We start from the raw sequence: 21,488 nt of genomic DNA on the forward strand, positions 1-21,488 counted from the left end.
AACAACCTAAATCATGCAGGCTTGGCAAGTAGATCACCAAAACCACTGATCTTGTGAGGCATGAATGTGCATAAAACTGGCACCTTTAACCACATCGTACCTAAACCATCATATAGCTTAAGATCCACGACCCTTCAACACAAATCAAATAAACAGATGCTCGATTAGACAAATCCACAACTGTTTATTTATGGTCTACTTACCTGAAGTATCAACATGCCCATGTGACTGGTGAATACAGTGCTTTATGAAAACTGCTTATTATAAAATACATTTAGTTAGGTTAAAAAAAAGGCCAATCACAAAAAACAAAACCACAACTGGTAGCACCGGACACTGAAGAGGAATGCATTTTAGGCATATCTGCACCTGCAAAATGCCATCACATAATGAAGCGTGCCAATGGTTGAAGAGGGCTGACCCACTACCTCATGTGCCACGATTGGGTGGAAGCAAAATGTGGATGACACTTTAACAGACTATTTGTGTGTATGTATTTTCTACTGATTTCCTTTTTTTTTTTTTTTTTTTTAAACATGAAAATGGAGCATGGAGCAACAGCTATTGGGGTCTCTAGGCCAGACATAAAAATGCCAGAAGGCCCGCACTACAGACATTTCTATGGATTGAACATCAACTCCTTGATTCAGACATTTTCAAGCTTGTAACAAAATGGTTAATTACCAGTACGAGTAGTTTTGCGGGTTTGAAGAGTTTGGATTAACATGCTGTGCATTATTCTACCATCTAGTGGTTGGGTCCGGATTTGTCAGTTTGCTTTTTTTTCCGTGGGCATAGTCGACCACCACTTGGTCACAAGGAAAAAGGGTGCAACTACAGCATTTATAGCAAATGTGCCAATAGACACCATAAGCGCAGCCGCAACATGGGCATCCCCACATACTTTTACCAAACATTATTGTGTGGACATACAAATGACAATAGAAGCTAATTTGAGACAAAGTATTTCAAAACCGGTTCACAAACTCTTCCGCATCGTATACCTACCATCACAAGGATGAGGAAACCGCTACTTCATCTAATGCACAGCATGTGATTCCAGAAACAAAAGGGGTTACTTACCAGTCAAAGTAGTTCTGCAGCTTGAAGAGTTTTCTGGATTCACGCGAGACCCACCCTCCCCTCGGACATGAGAAAAGCAAACAGGTGGGAAGGAGGTCAAATATAAGGAGGAAAAAGACAAGATAAAAGAAACAAAAAAAACATCCTGGGAAGGGGGAATGCTGGGAGGCAGAAATCATTCCATATACAGGGTGGCACCTATGAAAAAGGGCATCTCCGAGTTAAATATATATTTGGCATGTTTATAGTGAACCCTAATGATGTTAGAAGGTTCGTCCAAAGGTGGTCTATGACTGCTGGTGGTGACCCAGCCTACAACAGTCAGTTGTTATGCGCCCAAGTTAGGCCCGGAAGCAAATAATACCATTCTTGCATGCACACAAATCTGTTTCCAAAAGTTACCTTCTCTTTGGCACATTAACGTTTGACACCCATTTTGAATTTGTGGTGTTTGTATTGGTTTTCGCAAACACACCGATATTGCTGACACGCAACACTTAGTGAGAATTCTATCACACTGCCTTAGCATTTGGTGCACGGCCTCTCATGTGCGTTCTACAAATGGGTTTTATTAATCCATCCATATGGCGACACAGCTATCTGTATAACACAAACAATGGTTGCCTGATTACAATTTCGACTCAAGCAAAGGATGTCATTTTCTATATATAGCCTTTTGTTGACCAACAATCAGAGGAGTAACTTCTGCTGATCTCAAGAGGTACCTGCATGCTGAAGCTTTCGCCTAGCAGCTGACTGACATCTCCACGAGGGGTGTCCAATTTGTGACTAACACAGGGTCCTACACTCTTACCCACCAGACAAATTGGTTTGATCATCTAGAGGGGGGTTTTCTTGGCAGCACACATTCACACCATAGACATGTAAAGTTAGGGCTAGCCTCTTAGGAGTACGCTAGAGTGTTATAATCCTGTAAATGTACGCACATATAACTTGTGTCAACAAGATGGTGGAACTCTTCATTTTATTTTCTGGGTAGACACTTATTATAACATCAAATTGCTTCGGTCTTTAAATCAGTGTATTACATATTCTACACAAAAATCACTCCGGTTCAATATATATTTAAAACATCCCTTTGGGTATTCCTTGCATATTTCTCTGAGCCAAAGAAAGCACGAGTAACTGGGCGAAAGTTTGAAATCTGTTCCACAGTTCCTGAGGGACCAGATTTGTCATGTTCAGTGGTTACCATAACTCTTCGCTCCTGTTCAGGTTTAGGGGGCTGACAGAGGCTCTGTGAGCTAGCCCGTACAAGGGCTAACATATCCTATGTGGATGCATGGAGTCAGTCTGATATCCTATGCTCATGTTACCCACAAGTGTGCAGTTCCTACTGATTGGTGGAAACTGCAACACCATCTACTGGTTATGTGTTGCCACCTCTAGAGAAAATAACAGATCCTACCTCCTACAGGGTGGCTTGCGTTTGGAAAGGTCACACAAAACTGGCTTTTGACGGTGTGGTAGCTTCAGGGTTGTGCATTGTCCCAGATATCCTGAGCAATGTCTCTGGGACCCGTGGCCTCGACCGCGAAAGCCCTGGGAAGAGTGCTGTGCTAGGAGCAGGCTCTGACATTGATGGTATCTCAAGCCACGGTTTCCTAAAAAATGTCACCCATTTCAAGGTAATGTCTGCAGTGTGGAGAGACCCAAGGGGCAAGCCCTGACACTCCTTAAATTGTTCTTAAATCGATTCTCCCTTTTCAACTAAAGAGATGAAAGCCCTCAAATAGCGTATCCATTAAGGATGCTTGAACATGCCCTGAGGCACACCAAGAGGTCATTTAAGTACCACATGCATGTCAACTGCCCAAGCAATCTGTCATATCCAGGCCAGACTGCATATCAAATGTAACTGCATCCCAGCCATTATGAATGGTTTGGATTAAAGACATCGTAGGTTGACTGAGACCATCAGTAAGATCTGACCAACTGTGTGCCATACACATGGGTGTAGTCATCAAGGAGAAAGCTGGCAGAAAACATGCACTTGTGAAAGGTTTCAGTGCATTTGGCTTCACGGTCAGGTGGAGTCATAGGAAAGGCATTATTTTGGACTTTACACCTGAGCCATCAAAATCTCTGGCACTGGATTCTGTGAGAGACATTAAAGGTGATTTGGCCCAAGAACGCAACTGGCAGGGCATCATTAAACGGCAGGAGAGGTTCTGTAGGTGCCTGACCAGACCAAAGGACTTCGATTAGAATGTTGGTTTTAACCTCCATAGAGGCGAGTTGCAGGTCAAGGACCATTGGCGTACTTCTAAATCACAACAGCAAAGATGCACTCTCCTCAGGGGCAGGACAAGGGAGAGAAAAATCCACGGGGGGGGGGGGGGGGGGGGAGTTTAATGTCACTGTGTATTTCTTCAAACCAACTGTCTTCATCACACTGTAGTACAAATGTGTCCAGAGCAGCACCATAATTTTGGCTTTGATCCAAGTCAAACAGTTGATGTAGTGTACGTGCATGGCCACATGGCAAAAGCGGTATGTTTAAATTAGAATAATTGCTAAAAGGTTCAACTCCTTTTGAACTTGGCCAAAACAGCGTCCGAGAAGAGTTTGGCTCAGACCCAACTATAGGATGTAGATATTCCCCAGCATCGATGTGAATAAAGCAGCCCAGAGGTGGCACCAGGCCAAAAGGTGCAGAACTTGAGGCTGGATCGAAAGGGGTAGAGTCAAGGGCAAACTCGCCAGCGGAAGTCAAACTGGAGGCCCCTGCGACCCCTTAAGGCCCAAAGACACACCTGAGTGAGGCAGAAGTGTGTAGCATGACCTTCCAAACGGCCTCAATTTGCCTTGATGCCGATGGACCTGTTAAGTCGGGAGAATCAGAACCTGAATAGACATCCTCAGGATTTCCGGTGTAAGAGCGTAGCATTGCCGAAAACATTGCAACTTCTAAGGAGACTGAGAAAGGCAGAAAAAGTCAGATTCCTGCTTTGATTTCTTTGACATACTCGGACCTGCCACAGAAACTACTTTGGGAGCTGAAATGTGACCGTCCTTTTAATCTCGGCTGGTAACGGCAGAGTCTTGCTGTTTTTTGTAACACAGAACTTCAGTTCACGATCCTGTACGTCATTAGGGTTCTCCTGGGCGCAGTTGCTGCAGGCCATATATCTGTCACAGATATCTGTTAGCAGCAGTCGTGACAAGGTTTAAACTGTCATTTCAGAAGGGGATATTTCCCTTGCACACTGGTAACATTTCAAGAAACTTCTCATTATAGACAAAAGGAGTAGAGCTCCTGAACCACATCTAAAGGAAATGAGTCCATGCATGGGTGTGCTTATATGCAGCTTAGTTTATCATTTCTGAAGCAGAAAGTCGTCCGCAACAGCATCTGCTGCGGTGCACAAGTACTGCTTTTGAGTTTTCCAAATCCAGTCTGACACCTGGGAAATATTCACAAGGTGAGAAATCTGTCAGAAGTACCCGCATGAAAAGAACATTTGTGAGGCTACAACAGCATCCTCAGTGATCAAGCACCATTGTTGTGGAATACAGAAGTGTGTATGATGTGTATGGCAGAGCAGTTCTATATTTCCTGATTTAACTGTTAAGATGCTTTTCTCAACCTTAGTCCTGGGAGATTCTATAAGAATATTTCACATTAGGAATCTGTGTAAGCCTCAACCATTAGAACAAAAAATTACTTACCTCTAGTAATGGTCTGTACAATGGATTTAAGTCCAGTGAATTACCCTCAGCCCTCTCACCAAAATTGTGAGGCTCAGCATCTCTATTTTAATCGCTTGCCTGATATATGCATTCATCCGTGGCGTCTCAGCCTCAATGAAGGAACGGAATACAAAATCAATGACCGATACCACCAGTGCGGTTTTAGCTCGCTTATCCAGACTGCTATCACATCTGGTTCCCTCGCAGTTCATTTCTCAATGCACCTTAGCACCATTTGCACTACTGACAAACTACAGTAGGAAAAACTTATGGATCTTATTTGGCTCCTGGAAAATGAGTCCTCCTAAGGAATCTGCAGGAGCTAAACCCTTCATCAGAAAGAACATTACCAAAGGGAAGCAACTTGTTCTTTGAGAACTTTGGCTGCACAAAGAAAAACGTTAAATACCTTGTTATTTGATTGTCTTGTATAATACAAGATGTATCACTGTACTGCACCTATACACCCAAGGAGTAGTGGCCTCAGGATTTCATTAATAAATGTTGTCTAAATTAGACAAAAAGCTGCCAAAATTACCAATCAATCAATGTCTAATAAAGGATTGGGCACCAAAATATATATATATTTTTAATGGTGCTGAATCTATAAAGAAATCAGACCAAAAATAGAAACAATCATTTGCAATGCAATAGGTCTTGCATTTACGAGAGTTTTGTAAATGCAACACTTATTTCATTACAAATGCTAGTTTGTAAAAACACACATACAACACTTTAACGTCAGCAACACCCCTTTCTTTAGACGAGCTGTGTCTCAAGAAAGGGGCGTGCCTGCCAATAAAGTGAAAGTGCGGTATGAGTATTTTTTACAAAAAACGCATTTGTTTGCCAAGTTGACAAACAAATGCTTTTTTTTGTAAAAGCGTCCCATAAACAGTGATTTCACTTTAATGGCAGCCATGCCCCTTTCTTTAGACAAGGCTCATCTAAGGAAAGGGGTGTGGTCGACATTAAAGTGTAAGTGCGGCATAGGGCAATTAAAAAAAAATATTAAATAGTAAAAAAAACAAAAACAAAAGGCCGCGTTTGGCGCAGCGACTAAAGCAAAGGCACGGCCGCCACTATCAGCGTGGCGTGTCATGCTATGCAAAAAAATAAATAAACCGTTGCGAGAGAGCTTCCTGCCTGCTGCAGACAGGAGAAAACTATTAAATAGAAATAGTGCTTGGAGGCTGTAATTAAAGTCTACCAAGCAACAACAACACGTAAAAGGGGGGTGTCCTCATGGGAGGTTACTAATGAAGACAAGGAAGGACTAAGGAGGGACTAACAAGCCTATTAACAAATCAAAAGCCAGCTTTTAGGAAGGACAGTGGCACAAGCAATGAAAATTATAGGCAGAGAGTGGGTGGGGCTTCAAATCCATACTCCATACAGCATGCCCAGGCTCGACCTAAAAATATTTGGGAATCTATTGCCGGCCCTGTGTTGACAGACTGTAGCTGCACAGAGCAGGAAATTGAGCTGGCGGTCAACCACCGAAACTTTGCCCTTTAGGATAGCAGAAGGATTAAAAGCACAGTGTCGTTTTTTTCTCTCTGGAAGGCTGCACTGGCCATCTACACTTGTTCATTTTAAGTTTGAAGAACAATGTAATATGAAAGTGTAGGGGCAACTGCCATTACGGCGCATGTTTCCATTTTTAATTGACTGTCAAACAAAATGAGACAGATTTCATAAAAGACTGAATTTTTCAGCATTGGCGAATATCAAAGAAGATCCATAAATGAAGCATAAATCTTCAAAATGATGCAACATGTTCTTAGGTGTGGTTCTAGATAGGAAGTAAAAAGGCAACCAGTATGTACCAGATGGCTAAAGAAGAGGTCTGTGAAAGTCACTTGTTGTAACCCCAGTTCTGTTATTAATTTAAGGCCTTAAGTAACAAGGTTCACGCTGCATTATGCAGTTTCAGAAAGCCATGGAGGGGGTATTAAGAATACAAGCCATGTAAACACGCTCCTGCATAGTATGGCTAAGAGTGATCAACAGACTACTCAAAGGCTTGCAACTAAAATATAAAGTGTGTGTCAAATATATATTTTCTTGCAAAGTTCATGGATGGAAAAGCCTTAGTATTAGTTCAAAAGCATATGATCCGTCTTCTGTATTTGACCAGAGAAGCAAGGTGAAGGGTTTACTGTCTAGTGAAGAATGGACTGGCCATAGGCTGAGGCAAAGATGTGTTTTCAGATTTTATTATGACCTAGGAAGTTCTCACTGAAACTTTCGCAGCTGGTAATGCGCTCCGATAGTTGAGTTAAAAGTGCAACCTTTAACCACCAAAGCTTTTGAACTTCTATTAACAACATATTGAAGATTTATTGAGGTGGATATCCAAATGCCTGTAAGGCTCTTAAAGATGATGGATGTACATTTATTAAGGACGTTAAAAAACTGAACCGGCAAGCAGAAGTAAAGTAAAACACATTACACGTACGAAATTGAGCTCAGCTGCTGTCTTTAAATGGATAATAGGGACTGAAGGGAGACCAAGCTGACCTTCCTATGGGGCTGTTCATAAGTTTTCAATAGAGCTATTCGTTTCTTCGCCTTTGAGGAAGGACGTTCGAGCCAATAGGCTTTCTATACTTTGTAATCTGCGTTAGTAAACAATTACCCTCCCACAAATCAATATTAAAATTTTAGCACCACAGAACTTAAATTTGCAAGCAGTGTATAGAAGCAACTGTTCACATGGCAGATTTGCTGTGACTAAGATGATTGCAGCTTAAGCAGATAAATATGTCACACGAAATTGCCTTAACATCTATACAAGAATAGCTAAGGAAATAATCAACCTATCTTTGAAATGACAAAGACTGACTAAAATCGACAGCTATTTAGAGAAACCCCTTTATGGACAAGAATTATGAAAGACAGTCCCTCGAACACAATCTTGGATCAAGTCAGCGCAAGCAGTTGCATATTGCAATTTATTAAAGGTAACAGCTAAGCAAGGTCACTGTTGGTCGAACAGTAAGAGGAAACGGAAGTGCACGGCGAGCAAAACAAAAATTGATGGGCTGGTTTTGACATATTCCAGTAAAAAACAGCCAGTAAAGTCTAACTGTAGAGACTGAGGCTGAGGCTGAGGCTTTTTCCGACCAAAAGTTTTGAAGAGGTCCATAAACCGAGAAGGTCTATGTATAGATTAAATTATGCAGCGGCTTTCCATTAGAATTAAATATTACATGCTGCAAACCTCAAACTGAGTAGGGCATGCAACTGGCAGGCACATAACCCCCTCTAATCAGATTTCCCAGGGTCTTAAACTGCATGTGTACAACTGGATAATAGATAAGAGGGTCTTCAGAAGTACTGTGTACAGATTACTGCAGAAATGAAATCAAAATTGTGTCCCCTCATCATTCCAAGTCTAATCTTTAACAAATGTATTGCTAATTAGAACGACAGAAGGCTAAATTGTGCATATATATTTTATTAAAGAAGTCTCATGTTGCACTGAACACTCACTCCTCAAAGAGGTGAGACAACTAACTACAGGAAATGGGTAAAACGTCCCTTCAGCAGCGGCAGTCGTGGCTACATCATATGTTAAGTATGCACTGCAAGCTTACCGCTGTTCATCAATAACTGAGCTGGAACCATCATAGATACACTGGTTCTCCATTTTGAGAAGAAATTACATAAATAGTATATTGAGTGGCTATCTATTGAATGATGACACTTGAGAAATAACATGAAAAAGATGATCTGGCTCTTGGGGCACTAGCGTCACTGTGCGACTGGATGGCGAGGAGACCAAACTGGCACATTGCTTCCAGTAAAACTACAGAGTCCAAGTCAGCTTGTAGGTTGAAATCTTCTGCAGTATCAAATTCAGTGATAAAACCAATCGCTCGGAATGAGCAACTATTCAACTTATCCACAGTGCATATAACATCACTCCAGGCAGGCTGTACTGTGCTCCCACCCCCAATCCTCAGACAAATCTATGGTGCTCCTCAATAGCCCAGCCTCACACACAAACTAAAAGTAACAACGTCCTCAACTGATTAACATCATTCTTGCAGAGCCAGATTTGCGTCATTTTTGGCATCTTTCCCTCCCTAACTGGTTCATTCCTTTCTGCATACTGTAGACATTGTCCTCTCCCATTAACGTTGGATTGTACACGTGGGACAAGTTGGTTAATCATACTGGATAGGATTTCAAAGTTATGGCAACGAAAACCAAATATGAAACTCCAAGGTGAAGTAGTGTGGCTCACTGGTTAGAGGCGGCAGACCCGAGAGCAGAGGACGGCCCGGGACCAGGGTTCGATTCCCGGCGCGGCAGGTTTCTGGACCAGGGTCAGCGGACTCGATAATTCTCTCGCCTCGGTGCCCACTCTGATCAGCGATCACACTCGGCAACTCTGGGCATTAGCTTGCCTCATCTTCACTAACGGCCCCACCAGACCGCCGGGGATGCCTGGTCTCACCCTGGAGATACCCATTAAGGGACCATCTCTCAGGGAAGCCAGGAAGGGTTTCGCAGCGGTCGAAGCGCCTTGGGACCCTACGGGTAAGTAGTGCGCTATATAAATGCCTATACATACATACATACATACAAGAAGGTTTAAGGGAATGACAACAAAATGAGACCAACCCTTTAAGGATGTGTAGCAAAGAAAGTCTGTTGGGTTAATTCCAAGACTGGTTCCTTTCTTCCGCTACCCAAACCACTTTGGAAAGAATGGAAACCCTAGGTTCACATATGACTAATCTAACTTGCTTCGCTCAAGCCATCAAAAGAGTTCTATTCACAACAGATATTCAGAAAGATTCTGGTAGTAGTGTTCACTGATAGGAAATAACCGCACATCAAAGATTAAATGGATGTAAGACGACCATATATTGAGGGCACAATGCAGTCAGAATTGCTGTGAGTGTAGCAGGGGTGCTCTAGCAACCAATCTCACTCACTACCAAGGAGTGGAGATAGCAGATTGAAACGAGCTGCTATTTAAAGTATCCAAGAAAGGTCAGCAAAACACTCCCAAATTATAATTACATGAAATCTTAGCAGTAAGACGAGTATATGATTGAACCATCATTCTGTAAGTACACTAGATAATCATTGACAAAGAAATTCAAATATTCATTTGGACAAGATGACCCAATCACGATGTTTGGATGTATGATTTTTCTTTTATTCCTTGTTAACTTTCAGACGTAAATTGCAGCCAACATGTGTTTCGTCCGTACAAAATTGGTACCAGGACTTTCTCAAGGCAGAATACGATCCAACAAAAGCATTAAAAGGTCACTGAGCCATACAATTAATCTTGTCCGAATTAATATTTGGATTGCTTTAGGTCATTGATTATCTAGTGTACTTATAGAACGACTAGAATGACTGTATAATCATATACTCTTCTTACTGCTAAGATTTCATATAATTATAATTTGGGAGTGCATCGCTGAGCTTCTTTCTTGGTCACAACAGATATTAACAGCAGGGAGCCCTCCCCATGTTGGCCTCTTCCCCATCACCAAAGTCGCAATAGTTCTTGTGAGCGCTGCTTCTGGGACATAAGAACAGGAGCACTATCTACAGCAGGCTACTGGCCAAAACAATCAGCAAAATAGAATGGTCCTAGAAACCTTCCACAAAATTCATCACAATAACTGCACTAACCAGATCATAAGCTGAAGTCCCTCCAGTAGGAATAGCTTAGAAAGTGTACTCACTATAAAACACTAGGGATTGTTCACAAGGTTATGCATGTTAGGGCCCACACTCACTTTATCCAAGGGTTTCCTGAAAAAATCAGCCAACCAGATACTCAGGTTTTCCTATTCAAATTTCTTTTGCAGTCCTATCATTTATATTATTTGGAAGGAGATAATTTCAGTCAAGTGATAAAGTTAAAATTCTGTCAATTGAAAAGTGCGTGATTAACGGGTTATTTATAATCTGGGGGGAAAAACTGTAGTAACTTTTTGTCTTACCCGTTGCCTAAAGTGCTGGAGCCACTTGGAGAAGGACTCAGTGAGGAGCAGCGAACAGAAGGGCTTTTCTTAGTCGAGAGATCAAGCACTCCGTCTACAGGATTAGATGCAAAGGAGGAAAAAATTTAGTTAATGTCAATTAGGATAAACTAGGTGTAATGGTTTTCAAGCGTTGACCAGAAATACTGAGCATATTTCTACTACTACAAAGCCTAAATATATTCCAAGAAAGCACAGATAAAATCACATTAAATAAAAAAGAAAAGTTACTTGCCTGAAACGAAAAAACTTGAATAAAAATGTACTTGAAACTGTGCGCGAGCACTGAACACCAAACAGTCCTTTTAATTTTTTCCTCTCTCTCCTCTGCGACTAGGAAGTCTGCATCCTCTCTACATTGTGGTAGTGAAAAGAGTGTTTTTCTACAGGAGAAACTGAAAGGATCCTTTGCTGCATAGAAGCAAACTTACACACAGTAGGAGTAGGAATAATACACAGCTGCCTCAGTCTTCCCGAGTCAGGAAAATTAGTGTTGGTTTTAACTTTCTGCATACAAGCCCTTTCACACTTCGGCTGCAGAATACGGTGGCGGCAGGAAGTGGAGTGGCACAAAAGGCTGCTAACATATTGTCAATTTAAAACTAGACAATGCACCGGGACGCCATAACAGATAGGTCAATGTCCTTCGTGATGGACAGTACTGAAGTGTGCAGACAGCGTAACTTAAGGAATCCTCAAACTGTGCCTGCCGGGGTCATCACATACTTCTGGATTTCAGAACAAAATTTTAGATTTGAACGAAATGTGACCAGATCCTGATAGACTAACTACTAAAAAAGATTTATGTTGCCCTATTCGGATTTATGACAAAACACTGCAAATCCAGTGGCAAACATATGCTCCTGCTCAGGCATTTGGAGAGACTGCATGGGGAATCTTGAGGAAATAACCTGAATGAAGACAATCTCTTCAGTGACCGACAAGGACAAATACTTCTAGGAGTAAATAACTAATAGAACATTGGGGTTCTATGCATTTAGGCTTTAACGTTGCTGCACAGGCAACCAAAATATGCTATGCAACACAAGCACTATAACTGGGGAACATACAAAATGAAAATATATAACAACTTTGTATATCTGAGAAGAAAGTGATTCTGTTTCAGAAGGTACTGTTGGGTTGTTTTAACCTACTTCACCAGGCTATGGAAAGTGATGAATGGCTTACTTTTAAAACTAGAACATGTGCCACAATTAATTAGGTTTAGTGCCCACGGGAACATCTTCTGAACATCTGGTGGCAATACGTAATCATTCAATATAATTCTTAAGCTCATCAAGGAGCTAACCTCTAAATATATTACAGCAATTTTAACTCAATTCATGAGTTTCTACCACCAAACAATTTATTGTACTAGATTTTTGTTAGAAAGTCCTTCTTTTGCCCTGTTCACCCCCATTTTCTACTGAATGATACTGGGGGTAATGGATTATGACTGTACCATAGGCTCCGCTGCCCAGAGCTATGTTTAAAAAGGTACATGTAATAGGGTACAATTACAACTGGCAATGACAGGGCATGGATGTTTAGAAGCCCAGGAGGTTTTCTATACATGCATGTGTGCACTGTTGTGTGCTTGCTGTCCTTCTAAAGGCAGGCCTGTCTTGCAGTCTGTTTTTAAAAGTAAATTCTCACAATTGGCATGGACAGGCCCAAAAGTCCCTAGTATATAATAAGACATAGAAGTTTAGAAGCCCAGCAGATTTCCTGCACTTGCATGTGTGCAAGGTGAGCGCCTGCTGTCATTTGAAAGGCAGCCTTGCTTTGAAGATCTTTAAAAGTAAATGTTATGCAAATCTGACTTTGGTGGTATAAAACTTTAAAAAAGATAATCTACCCTATTTGTACATATTAGGCGCCCCCAAGGTCTTCCCTAGATTTCCCAGGGGTGGGTGGTCATGTAACTATAGGCCCTGGTGGGGGAAAGTGCCAAATTTATTTTTCTCAATTGTAGGAACTTCGCTCCTTGGGCTAACATTGCAAAATGTTATTTAATTATAACTATTGCTAGGAAAGGAGTAAATGTAATTCAAAGACATAAAAAGATTACCATTGATAAGTCGAACAACTTGCCACTGTTGAATGTAACATAACTGGTACAGAAAAGAAGTTCTAGAACTTTCTTTTCTTGGGCTAAAATCCATGTTTCAAGTAGTCGCTGCTGATTGGTCAGCCTTTACAGGCTTAGACAGGCTGCCCTGATGAGGTGGCACGTGGCAGCAAAAGCAGGGGTCATCTGATGGCGAGAGCTCTGAAACTGCAGAGGATAGGTCAAAGAGGTGTCTGGGTAGATCAAACTGAGCTCAAAGAGAGAGCAGAGCACGAAGAAATGCCAGACGTACCTACCCCTACATCTAGGGCCCCCAACCAGAAGGGAGGCTTAGGACAGGAATTTGCAGATGTCAGGGGAAGGAGAGCTAATGGAAATGAGCCACACTGTGAATTGGTTTAGCCAGCTCTTACAATTCTGGAGAGGAATCATCCATGTTGGATTTTGGAAGTGCAGTGCTTTTTCGGAGCAGAAGATGCCACACTATGATAGGTGCTTTTAGGTGGCACCCAGCATCTCATTGGACAGAAGTGCCCCCTGCTTGTCGTTCCAGAATACTGAATAAATATGTGAGAGCTGCATAGTATCTCAGATCTGTTCCTGAAACTACAAGGAGAAGGACTGCCTTGCTGGAATCTTGAATTGCACCAAAAGGCCTGCACTCTGACTGCCCCTGCTGCACAATCTGGTACCACAGTCCTGAGGACTGTACCTTGCTTCAAGAAGGATTAGGGAGTGGACCCCCAGGAATCTAAAGGTTAACAGAGCCCACTTGCATCATCACAACCAAGAGTACCCATCCTGGAGTGCGTCCAATGAACTTTTGAGTATTTGGTCAGGTGCATTGTGAGAATTATAATCCAAACATCCCAGAGACCATCTAGGAGATTCCAGACCCTTGGATTGGTGTTTTGGATACCTGGAACCTACAAGGATACCTTCAAGAAGCACCTCCTGAAATTTGGAGAACTTTTGTGAAAAAGCTCCATGAGGTGACCGACCCAATGTAGTGAGTCAAGCCAACAACCTTCAGCCGCGCCCCGGATTTCAGATTCTTCACGCTGAACGCTCTGGAGCTCCAGACTTCCAGGATGACAGGGGCCTCGTAGAAAGTGAAGTCAGCAAGCCCTCACTGAATCTGACCTGCTGTGGAGGGTCTATCAACGTTGCAAGAAAAAGCTCCAGAAAAGTTTCCAAGTGTAAAGGTGCATTTTGACCGGGGACTCTCGCTTCATGTATCCTGACCATGGCTCCATTGCGGTCAGCTGCAAACTGACTCTATCCCAATCAAGCGCAAACAGATGTCCTCAAGTGGCACTATATGTTTTTAAACAATATAAAGTGGTTAATCTTTAAAAATTCATATCTCCCATTCCCTACATTGGTTTTTTGTCATTTTGGTGTCACTTTAAAGCAAAAAATATCTCCTATTTTCATAAATGGGTGTGGGATTTTTAATATGAGTTGTGCCTTTCTTATTTGATGTATTGGTGCTTTTTAATGCTTTAGTTAGGTCTGACAGCTCGTCAGCTACCAAGGGTTGAGCATGGGACTAATTTACGGAGAACTTTACTGGACCATATACTGGGTTGGGGGCCCTATTGCTAGTTGTGAGTGTATACTTAACCCTACCAATAACCCACTTTTCAACAATTTTAATTAAGAGAAATTTTAAAATGAGACTGATTGACAGAATGCAGAGAATAAACAAGTTCTTGTCCGTATTCAAATTACTACATGTTACTCAAAACAACTAGTCCTATTCTTTCATCAAGATATTTGAGATTCGTGTTTCAGACCTACAAAATACAATGCATTCCACATATTGTCTAGACGTCTTTTTTACACTCCGCCTAATGGGTACAGTTAAAGTATAAAACTAAAGCATAGGCAACATTGAGAACACTTCAGAGTTGTGGTGACAGTTCAGTCTGAGCAACCTACAGAGATATTCTTGGATTTGATTCAAATATATATTAAATACTCTGATATCAACCAAGAGTACCCATCGTTAAACTGGAATGAAAAAGAGCAGAAACTACATATTGAACCCTTTCAATGCTCTAGTATTGGCACGCCTTTGTCTTAGCGTTTTCTTTTTTCTAAAAAATAGATTAGGCTGTATTTTCAAGTGGACAGAAAAAAAACTGGAATGCTTACCAAAGATATGTTGCTTTGAGCGTCTCTAGTCCGACAACACCAAATATGTGTGGATTTTCATAGAGAATTTAGTGTGCACAATCAATTATGTTCCGCGGGGACTTTAATTTGGTGCCAAGACAAATATAGATCAGGCTGGAAAAAAGGCTAAGCAGGTTTATGCAACAACACCTTGATCCCGTGCAGCCAGACCATGCCCACCTTCTGAACTTTTCATTGGAGCTTGCTATGCAGGGTCTTGCTTACAGGTCAGTGAACACCAATCACTCTGCCATATCAACTAGACATATACTAATTGATAGTACGCAGGTTTGTGAACGCCAGATGGCAATGAAGCTACTAAGAGGTATTCAACTTTCCTTATCCCCACAGACAAGATACTCCACCTTTTGGGATGTTCTTGAAGTTTTTCATACCTTTGCCACTGAATAAATTAACACATTGCAGCAGTGTTTCTGATGTAAGGGTCTCAGATATGATGGGCAGGATGTTCATTCCAAACGGGGTACTAACTCTTACTCAAGGGTCGTATCATATCTGGTCTTCAGAGACTCCTGAATTGTGTGCATATCAGACAATGACAAGGAAGTTGGACATCCTTGAGTAAGCCAGCTTCTTATTTTTATAAGGAAGCTTTTCAAGGCTGTCTTTTTCCCTACTATTGCTAAGTGGGTCTGATGGATTATGAGGAGGGATGGTTTTGATGTTTGTGCGAAGCCCATTCAACAAGGGGATGTGGGTGATGGCATGGCATCTATGACCTTTTCACTAGTAGCCAGTCTAGTGAACATTAGGACTGCAGTGGACTGGTCTTCCAATTCCATGTTCAAGAGGTTCAATTTCCAACCTGTGGAAGATCTAGCCTCTGGTGGTAAGCAAACTCTGAACTTGAATAGCCCTTTCCTCTAATCCGATATAAAATGAAAAATTACCTAGGTAGCGTAAACAAAAATGTCAAATCTATTAAGGATGTGGAGGCGATGCTTACCCCACTTATGAGTTGTGACATAACAAGTGACCCTCTATGGCTTCATTATATTTGAAGGAATATTCTAAGGAGTAGATACTTGAGGGTTTGCAGATTGTCTCGGATTTGATTTAAGTAAAGTCTTAAAAATGATTGTTGTTCCTAGTGTGATGTACAATCAATGTACATAGATTGAAACAGATTATATATATATATATTATTTTTTTTTAAGTAAAAGACAAGAAACAGGAAGTTTTGAGTCCATGGCGGTGTGTGCAGAAGGAGGGGGTTACAGAAAGCTGGAGAGCCCCTTCAAGGTTAGGTTGACACAGACTGGGTTAAATAAACTTTCCAGTGTTATTGGGGCAAGTTTATCTTTTAATTTAGAACATGTTGCTGGGGAGGAATGAAGAAGTATTGCATAATCCTATTCTCCCTGTCTTTAATAGGAGTGAGCCTTTCCTTTCGCTAGCTATGACATTTTTCATTACACTGAGTAGGTTTGTCACGTTTAGCAATTTTCCCCCAAAACATAGCAATTCCCTTCTGAGTTCCTCATAGAGAAGATATCCCTTCTAAGGCTGGAGGCAAACGTGGCCCCTGGGTTGCAGTGTGTGAAGGTACCATTCATGTGGGTTTTGAAAGGGTCTCAGAAGGTATCGACCTATTGGACACAAGGGAATGTTTTGAAAGGGAAGATTCCATAAGAGATGTCTGCAGCATGTAGGCTTTGGGTTAGCCAGTATCCCACTGTTGTGAATTATCTTTTGCGTGGTATTCCCCCCGATTTTTGTGTCCTGTTGTTGAACCCTTTTTTGCTGGTCACAGAGCATTGTGCACTTAGTCCCTGCCAAGCAGAAGTAAAGGGCTTGTGCCCTTATTTAAACATGGTACAATTGTCATTCATCTAATTGACACATTGAGTTTACTTATAAGTCTAGTCAGGCCTCGAAAATTCATAACAATGTTATTAGACCAGCAACTCGAGTAACTTTAATAATCTACTCAACCTAACTGTAATGTACTTGACCTGTACACTGGTCTCAAATTGTGTGATCACTGGCAAATATGTGAGTTCAGCATTTCTGATCAAATAGAGTAAACGTTTGCTCCATGTGTAATAAGAAAGGGTACACATGATTCCCGACTTGCTTTGTAGTTCACATATAGTATTGCCATCAGGTCTGGGGCAGGAGTGTTTATTAGTTGATGTTTAAAAACTCACTTTTAATAAATAAATTACTAAAGCATGATGTGGTAGTGCACGGTAATTTACAGAGTAGATTTCCAAGAAATGGCCAAAAACTTTCCCACCACCTTGTAACTTAACTGGTAAAACTATAAAGTGTAATTTGTGAAAATTGGGTTTCAGAAAATATGTCTCATTTGTACATCATCAAGTAAAGTATTCGGATTTGTTTTTCATCCTTAAAAAAAAAAATCGTCACACTGAGGTATCAAAAATGGGCTTTCAAAACAACTGTAAAATATTTTGAAATGTTTGTACAGTTCACTTATTAGCTATTTAAATGTGTGTCAGGAAAAACATGATACCCTACACAGGCTTTCATTTCACACATCTTACAGCAGGTCAGATAATTCACTTTACAAAATCCTGGAACTCAGCAGTCAGAGAAGGAAAGGTAATTGTAAAATTACTTCTGACCCCGTCCCTGAGCAGAGAGTATGTGATGAGATTAAAACAAGATTTAAAGGCATCTTTATTGCTCCCTTACTTTGACTGAACAGAACACCTGTTCTTGGTCAACTTGCCAGGACCAGCAAGTGGGCTGAGTCTTGATAGTAAAAGTTACTACCTGTACCTAGCGCCAGTACATTTAATACTAATAGTAATCTGCAGCATTTTTTGTGCCACCACTACAGTGCCCCTATAAAGCAGGTCTCAAAGCCTGCCACTTCAGACTGGCTGTGCAGTTTTTGAGCTGCAAATTCGATGTGTCAATATTAATCTTTTGACAGTCCTAAAACTTCCTTTTTAATATCTAGAAGTCACCCCTAAGATAAGCCTTATTGCCCAATAAGAACAGGTGAATGGTCTTTAAAAGTAGGACACACAGAAATTAATGTTTCATATATCCTGGTAGTGATAAACCTCCAACATTGTTTTTTACTCTGGCAAGAGTGACATCCCACAGAAAATCAATGGGTTAAATTATAACCACTTAGAATGCCTAATTTCAGTTTGGGAGCGACAGGGAAAATAATTCAAGGTTTCGTTTTAAAAGAAACTTAAATCCGATTTACCATTAAAGTCAGATTTTATATGAACTATTATGGAAAAGACACAAAGTTGTCTTGTTTCTGCCTAAAACCAAAAGGCCACTCTGCCACTGTACAGTGCCTCACTGACTGTAGATGGCTCCCCTATACCGAGATGTGGCTTGCTCCCACAGTGGACATAGGTCTCTAGGTGTGTGGGAGGTGTGTTGGGGGTGGGGGGCTTTCCTTCCATTGATAGAACAGCCTGGGGATGTACCTATCCCCTTATTGAGCTTTAAAGAAAATCTAACCTACAATTGGCAGATGTTGCTCACACTTGAGCTTGCCTCCCCTTTGTCTTCTTAGTCAGGCTGCCTTCAAATCCAGTGGGCAGCTGCCCAGAACTAGTTTGGAGGGTGGACAAAGGGTTACCTACCACCCATAGGCTGGCAATGGGCATTCAAGTGAACACTCCTTAACCTGGGAAGAATCACTAACCTGCTGCCTGAAGAACCTAAAGGAAGAATGGACCTGCTTGCCTTGAACCCCTTGAACCCAGGCCTCCAGAAGTGACTCCAAGGGTAAGCTGGCTAACCTGTGAGCTACAGGGACGCAAGCTTCAAGAGGCATTTTCTCGCTTTCCAGCAGACCAGTCCAAACTAGGATTGACCTAGTCCCCCTCTGCTGGGCTCCCTAATCTCCAAGTACTGAATAGAAGGCCTCGGGCCCTTACTTGTGGTTAGAGTGTACTCCTTCCTGCCTAACTAAAAGCATCACCAGACTCTACGGAGAGTATCAACTGAGTACCTTTCTCAATGGCTTCACTGGGATAGACCCAGAGTAGCACAAGATTGACAGCTTCACAGGACTTTATGTCAAGCAGCACCCAAGTAAGCCTATCAATCTTAATCAACTGCTTCACTGTGCCCGATGACATGACTTTGGGACCTCCCACAGCAGTTCACCGTCAAACTATCCATTAGTTCCAGTCTGCTGCCTGGCCCTGCTGGAGACTTTCTACCTTCATAAAAAGTTCTAAGTGACAAGGTAACTTTGTGACCAAAACTAACCTAGTTGCTGTATCAGACTGGCAGCCCACTGCAACCGGCCTGGACTTCTGACTTTGACCCGGTGTTGTAAGTGGGCGTTTTTTTGGTGCTATTTTCAACTCAAACTTTAAAAACTTATATCTCTGATTCTACACGTTCGAGTTTTGTAGTTTTGTTGTCAGTTATTTTTTTTGACACATTCTGTTTTTCTACATTGGTTTAGGATTTTTCTTGTGTTGTGTTTTCACTGTTACTGTTCGAGTATTGTATACATTCTTTACACATTGCCTTCAAGTTGAGGCTGGCTGCTATGTGCCCTAGCTACTAGGAGGTCGAGTACATGTTTATTTACTGATTTTTGTGATTCACCCTAACAAGGATTGTGAGTGGTATTTGGGGTGGGTCCTCACCCCATTAAGTGAATACTAAAATTTCTTAGAGTAACCAATGCCAAACATTCCTAGAAAGTAAAGATTCAGGCGCAGTCAGGGTGAGATAGCTGCGCATCTAACAAGTCATGTTATCCAATTACTCGAAAATCCCTATGAACGTCAATAAAGGAGTGAAAAAATATGTTTTTTAAACAAATAACCCACTTTTCTGATAAAAACTACTATATTACCAGGCAAAAAAATTCTATGTTACCAGGCATCTATGAGTTTGTGGGCTACATCTCAGGGCAGGAAAAGGCTAAACTGAACTTGTGAAGATGAATCTCACATTCATAGCACAATTACTTCACACTGCCACAGTTCTGACCTCTTCTTGTCCATTAGGAAAGGCCCATCCACAGGAGAGGTACTGTTTTTTAGCAACAGAAGTGTGGATACAATGGGTTCTGGGACTTCTGCTCCACATGAAGTCGGGAACTTTTTCACGGAAATGTGATGAAATAGTGTTTTTTTTTTTAAAGCAAAGTTAGAGATTTCAGGAGATTCTTGGGGGGAAAGCTAGCTGCATCCACACAAACCACGCAACAGAGATCCAGCTGTGTGATTTTCACAGTGTCTAGGTTTGGCTGGTTTTCCAGGTGCCGACCATCCACAGACCCCAAAATCGTTGCTAGCCTTAATCTATAAATGAACTTTAATTCTAAAGTTCATTGCTGCACATTTCACAGTGGCGTTCTTGTGCCTTTCCCGTCCAGATCAATATACCACCACTATTGAGGAGTATGACTGTAATGTGTAGACTTGCGTGGATTGCTATATCCAGGAGTACACCACAAGGGACACGTCATGGACGATGTCTTTTGTTTTTAAATTATTTATGATTTCTGTGATATATTGTTAGAATCAGTATAAAGTGTTTAATACACAGCTCAGTATCTCTCAAGAGACAGATGATGACTAGCAACATATCAGATTAAGAATAAATAAGACTTAGCACATTTGAAATGTGTATATATATACACACACATCTCTCTCTCTCTCCACAATCCTGTTATACCCAAGTTCCCCCAACAAACAGGTATGGACCACCGCGTGTTTGTTTAGCTCCAAGTGCAATTTATTGCATAGATGTCAGATTCTTCAACAGCAAGTGCCTAGAATTACGCGTTTCAACAGTGAAACACTGCCTTGATCACATGACGTGCCAAGGGCCAATCATCAATAGATAGTGACAATAGTGAAAAAAAATGGTGTAACAAGCCCGCCGTTTCTAAAAGCATTAAGCTAAAAGAAATACTTCAACAACTCAAATTTATTCATAACGACAATCAAATTGAATGTTGTAACAGGCAGTATTAAGTGCAAACTGCAGTGAAAAATAAATAACGTGCTAGTGCTTTAGTAATAAAATCATATCCTCATTAATCAGCAGATATTAAAAACCATAACTTAATAACCTCGGAGAAAAAACCATTAGATGGTTTCCATGTATATTTGATCTATAAAGTATCTTCAAGTGCATTATCACTATCCTTTTCAGGCAATATCAGTACAAAACACGAGCATATCGATACATCGTTTAAATGTGGTTTCCCGGGGTACAGCCGAATGCCAGACTTCGATTGCTAGTGCAAAAAACTCTTATTATGACCTCGTAAATAGCAATCAATATTTTCAACGTCACAGAAAGGGAGAAAATAGCTTAGCTAGATATCTAAAAACATGTATAGAAATCGCTCTAAAATCGCCCATAAAAAGACCCCGGTCTCAGCCCTGTAAAAGACAAGTAAAACCAAAAGGTGAAAGCTGGGA

The 21,488-nt window shown here is 41.3% G+C and overlaps 1 protein-coding gene across 7 annotated transcripts in view; it reads right to left on the bottom strand.

The window, feature by feature from the left end:
* The window catches only part of LCOR (ligand dependent nuclear receptor corepressor), a 286,641-nt gene that overhangs the window by 125,193 nt on the left and 139,960 nt on the right, over positions 1-21,488 (bottom strand). For all 7 annotated transcript variants that reach the window (XM_078643590.1, XM_078643591.1, XM_078643593.1 and 4 more), the window contains exon 4: positions 10,779-10,872. In XM_078643590.1, coding sequence (XP_078499716.1) covers positions 10,779-10,872 — 94 coding nt within the window. The remainder of the gene's footprint in view (positions 1-10,778; positions 10,873-21,488) is intronic.

This window comes from Lissotriton helveticus, chromosome 5_1 (genome assembly GCF_964261635.1).
Source record: "Lissotriton helveticus chromosome 5_1, aLisHel1.1, whole genome shotgun sequence".
Taxonomy (NCBI): Eukaryota; Metazoa; Chordata; class Amphibia; order Caudata; family Salamandridae; genus Lissotriton; species Lissotriton helveticus.